This window comes from Saccoglossus kowalevskii, chromosome 21, assembly GCF_978046115.1.
Source record: "Saccoglossus kowalevskii chromosome 21, keSacKowa6.1, whole genome shotgun sequence".
Lineage (NCBI taxonomy): Eukaryota > Metazoa > Hemichordata > Enteropneusta > Harrimaniidae > Saccoglossus > Saccoglossus kowalevskii.
This window is the reverse complement of record NC_140661.1, coordinates 12,346,391-12,351,556: the sequence shown is the minus strand read 5'-3', so window position 1 is coordinate 12,351,556 and position 5,166 is coordinate 12,346,391. Positions and strand designations below refer to the sequence as shown.

Here is a 5,166-nt window from a genome sequence, read left to right as displayed (position 1 = left end):
CCTCTACCAATCAAAGCGAAACTCGCCAATGGGCCGTACTACGACCTTGTCAGTTTCTTTCCTTCTTAGCTGGGTACACCGACGCATTTGATTGGATAATAGAACACTGGGTGCCGACTTTTCCCGTTATTTGACCAATCGCACTTGGTATAACTTATACATGTTTTTATAAACCCCTATGTTGTTCCTACTAACCAATCAGTCTTGTTTTTATTACTGTCACGTGTTGGCTTTGTAATATTTGGGAGGTAGTTTGAATGGTGAGCTTGAGCTGTAACTTGATTATGATGGATGAGACCCGGCTGGAACTCCCTCAATTTTAGCTCCAACATGCGACAGCAGTACTCTTGTTGTTAAAAAAAAAACGTGGAAATGCATCAGCCGAGCACAACTATGGCGTTTAGCATTGAGTCTATCATGTCAACTCCTATGACGACTGCAACTCCGATATTGCACAACGGGTATAGTGCATTTCATCGCCAACCTAACGCCGTCACGACAGCAGCGGTTCTGTGTCCCATACCGCAGCAAACACCAGCAGTCGTACTGCCAACATCCACCTATATGAACGTCACAAACGCTCAGCATCTGACAGTTAGCTGCAAGAGTCAATATATTACCGGGGTGTCAGGAGAAACGGGACAGCCCAGCCAACAACAACTCACATTAAATAGCAGCAGTAGTCCCGCGTTGTCCAGTGAACCAGCCACTACTCTGGATATACCGAATGAAGCCTGTCTTAAACAACAACACATTGACGATCATCAAACGTCTATAACAAGACGCGACTCGGAAGGTGAGTAACCGATCCATCGATAGAATATTGTTAATTTGATAAATGGTGGTGTTAGCCCCGTTTTTGATGTTTAACATACGTAACGAACGGGAATATAATTTACGGATGTGTCAGACCCCGTTTTATGGGCGCACACTCTTCAAAGGAAGCTGACCCAGAACTCTAGCTTCATTATAATATCAACTGCCAATACGTCCATGCTGTATTTCTGTTCTTATTTCACAGCCATTAGGTTGCCCGACCACGATGTTATCGCTTTTTTTTAAATATATATTTTGTATTCGTTTTTAATATAATTCAACTTCTTCTTTTTGTTGTTCTAGCATGTGCAGATCGAGATGAAAGCGACGCGGACGGGGTCTCAAAATGGAGGGACGAACAGTGTGATCAGTTTGACAACGGTGACGATGACGATGACCTAGTCAACGATGACTCTGGCACAGGGTCGAGTAAAACACGGCGTCGTCGCACGGCGTTTACCAGCGAACAGTTGCTCGAACTGGAAAAAGAATTTCACAGTAAGAAATACCTATCTTTAACCGAACGCTCACAGATTGCCAGTGCCCTTAAACTGAGCGAAGTGCAGGTTAAAATTTGGTTTCAAAACCGACGGGCCAAATGGAAACGTGTTAAAGCTGGTATTACAAACCCTCGAAGTAATGCCACCACGAACAATAACGCACCGAAAATAGTCGTCCCTATTCCAGTCCACGTAAACCGTTTTGCAATACGCACTCAACAACACAATATGGCACCCAACATGCAGCAGCAACTACCAAGACCATGACATTACAATCTTTTAAGACAACATCAGTTTATGAAGGACGGAGTCAGAACAATGAAATCAGCCCCACCGATTGCCGTAAAGACGAAAAACCACCTTAAAAAGTAGTGCGCATTTACAACGAATTTTAGACGAAAGCAAGCAATAGTTGGTTGAAAGAATATTGTTGTCGTTAGTTTTGTGTTGAAAATCATTTGGATTTCGTCGACTACTGGCGTTTGTTATGTTTCTGTGTGTAAAAACAAACGCCGGTGATATGCGAGCAGGGATTGCTTCAGTTCTGTATGATGCAGATTCTTGCCAATAATAGTTGCAATTGTCCATTTCGTGGTAACGTAAAAATGTCATTTTTTTTATTATCGTCATCTGTAAATGTTTCGATGTGCTTTTCAAGAATTTTAACAGTTCTATTTTTTGAAATTATAAACATCGACACTTTGGCAAGGTTCGCCAAGCAATACCAGTTTAAGGAAACCAGTGTACATATGTGTATGTGCCTTTCTTGTTACTACCCTTGTTATTATTTAAAATAAATTATTGACAAAAAAATACTATTCCAAAAAATAAGGCATGTTTCCTTTTTTTTATAGGCTGTATATTTGGCTTCAACACAGTGTTTGGGGTCAACGTTGACATAGTTCTCTTGAAAAAAAATCAAATTTATTGTGTTTTTTCCCAGTTTTAAATAGTTTTAACTTCGAAGGTTTTAGAAAGATAAATTTCGAACAACTAATGTCAATATGTCTCAGTATGTTCTACTATTATTACCTATGTGAACCCACTGTTATGTGGCTGCCAATGTCAGAGGTGGATTTACACAAAATGGACTACTAACATCAGTCGATTTTTGAATAACATAGGTTAGAACTGAACATGCTATATATTAATATAACGTAATTAATTACCACCCATGTACGATGATCGTCTTCCGCGTTTACAATATGTCCGTTTTTGTCACGATTGATGTATTGTTTTGGACGACACTGCATCGCTAGAATTAATAACTCGTTCGAGTTACTTTTTTTTCTACTTGAATTGCCGTTTTCAGTTATAGGTTAGCTTTGTCTGTTTGTTGTTGCTGTCTTGAATAGATAGCTCTATAAGTTTGTTCAAAGTTGTTTTGTTCGGGATTTTGAATTCATCGACGTTCTCCAATTTTGTAAATCTTATTTTACATCGGATCCTACTGTGTTTTGTATTATTATGTATATATTTTTTTAATGGTATTTCGTGTTGGCAGTTAAAACAATTCGTTTTTGTCGTCAATATTATTCCCCTACACGGGCGGTTGATGGTTATTTGTTGTGATGTTAGCAACAGTGTTAAATTCTACGAATGGGTTGTCCATGACCGCTCAAGTAGACATATATGCGAATAAAAATAACAATGTATTAGCCGATTTCGAATTTCCATGAACTTAAAAGTACAATTAATGTTGGTTCACATGGGTAATTAGTAACATTAAATAAAATGAACTTCGTCCAATATTCAGGAGTGAATGCTAAGTTTGAATTTATGAGGTTGGTTTTTCATGCAGTCGGCAACTCGGAAGCTTGTCTCCATACCGCGGCGGTGAGCGGAGAGCGAATTAGTACACTAAGCCAAAATACAAACACGAAGAGAATTAAGAGTTTTAATGTATTCTTTACTAATGTGGCTTGACCTTAGTCGACAAAAAATAGGTGAACTCGACAATGACCATAAAATAACACAAGTATACGCTACAACTCTTCGATTCCAGCTCGCGAGGCGAGTGCGGCAAAATCTACATTTTGGACTTCAAAAACACGCATAAAAGCGTGAATATTCGTTGTGTCATATGTACATATGTTGTGTAAAACAGAATAAGGAAATTAAAATTACACGCAACACATTTATTTGTATCCAACTGGCAGTTCTATGTTGATCGTATTTTTTTTCTCAAAATGGCCGCCGCCATCTTTGTGAAATCGGAGATACTCGTACCATTTCTCAACGACTCTTACACTCAAAGAACGCACACGTTTATCGGTAATATTCCCAATCTACAATTTCGTTGTTTCCACATAACATAGTTGTATTCTCAACGTCAAATTGTAAACTTGACGTAAGATATCGTGTGTTTTAACCCCCTTCTCGAGTAAGTGCTATGTGTAGTAGGGATATATGAATAGTGGTTCAACAGTTCAACTTTTACTTGGCTGCATGGACGGTATTATGGATGAAACGACTGAGACGGTATGTTGACCGTAGCATGGCCGACTGGGTACCTCTTGTAACCCCTTCACATTGTAAACTCTCTGTCTTTGTTCACGGTGTGTGTAAACGACTGTAAAGTCAAAAATCGGTTGTTTAAAAATTTACAGTTGGGAGAGTGTTCTTTCAAGTTATGCCGCTCAACGGCGGCCGTCGACGTTATCCGAAGTCAAGTCACTAAATTTATCCATAGTAAAAGAATCGTCCCCTTTGTTTCTCGCTAACGTGTTTATTTATAATTATTTTGTTGTTTGGCAGATCGCAGCTGACTCGCGTCATCGACGCTTTCACATAATCCTTGCCAATGTATTGTTTTTGTCTTGATTCAAAGAAATGGTGAGATAAACAAAAACAACATTGTGTTTTCGTTAAAAACAATTAAATGTGCGAGGCGGTGAATCAAACATTTCGCCGTGCAGTTAGTTTTGCACAGCCGAGGCGGTACATCAAAGAAACACCCGGATGACACATACTACCTTATTAAAATCGTGTCACGTGACAGCAGTACGGACTTCATTTCCATATAATTAATAGCCATTTAATTTTGTAAATGCGATAAAAATAAATGACTAATGGATTTATTGGGAATTTTAATTCCGAAAAATAAACATGCGGACGTTTTGTGATTTGTAGAGAAATATTTGGAATTAGCGAGTCCATTTCTGAGATGATAAAATAAACATGACTGGGGGACGACTGATAGGTTCACGCATTCGCCATTATTGGGAAATGAGACGAAACAGCGTGAAAAAAGGACAAAAGCGAGCAGAATTTTGTTGTTTACGCCTTAGTGATGGCGCACAAAGGAAGTGTTTCAAATTAGCCACAGAAACTGTATAATGTAAAATGCATATATGAATAATCATTCTTTTTCCAGCAATATCGTTTTTTTTTTTTTGTCTGCATTCGAGAGAAAAATAAATTGCTAAAAATGCTATATTTCGCGATGGCTGTTATAGGTTGTTGATTTCATTGTGTATCCAGAGAGTTTGTTGAAATTAACCATATCTTACCACATTTAATTTCAATTTAATTTTTCTAACATTGTTTTTATTTGTTCTTGTTCGTTTAGTTCGCTTATTTGCAGTCGTTGGTGTGTATAGTTGATTTTCTCACAATTCTGTGTGCGTTAACTTGAAGCGACTTCAATAGAAAACGAAATTCAGAAAAAAATGAGATTTTTATTTTTAACAAGTAGTGAATTAGGGGTTTCTTTTGAAAAAACTCTTATTCGCTCCAAATTTTAGATTTATTAGTGGGGCGGAGTCGAGTCGCTTCACAACATACTAGTACTTTTAAGATCAGTTCAAATCGGATAGCACAGCGATATACATGCATGCATTGATTGTGT

The 5,166-nt window shown here is 38.1% G+C and overlaps 1 protein-coding gene across 1 annotated transcript; it reads left to right on the top strand.

Moving 5' to 3' along the window:
- Positions 1–266: 266 nt before the first annotated feature.
- On the top strand, positions 267–1,814 carry gbx (gastrulation brain homeobox). The gene is given in 2 exon segments (NM_001164886.1): positions 267–796; positions 1,120–1,814. Coding segments are annotated over 2 exon segments (888 nt in total). The 5' UTR covers positions 267–372; the 3' UTR covers positions 1,584–1,814.
- The last annotated feature ends 3,352 nt before the right edge of the window (positions 1,815–5,166 follow it).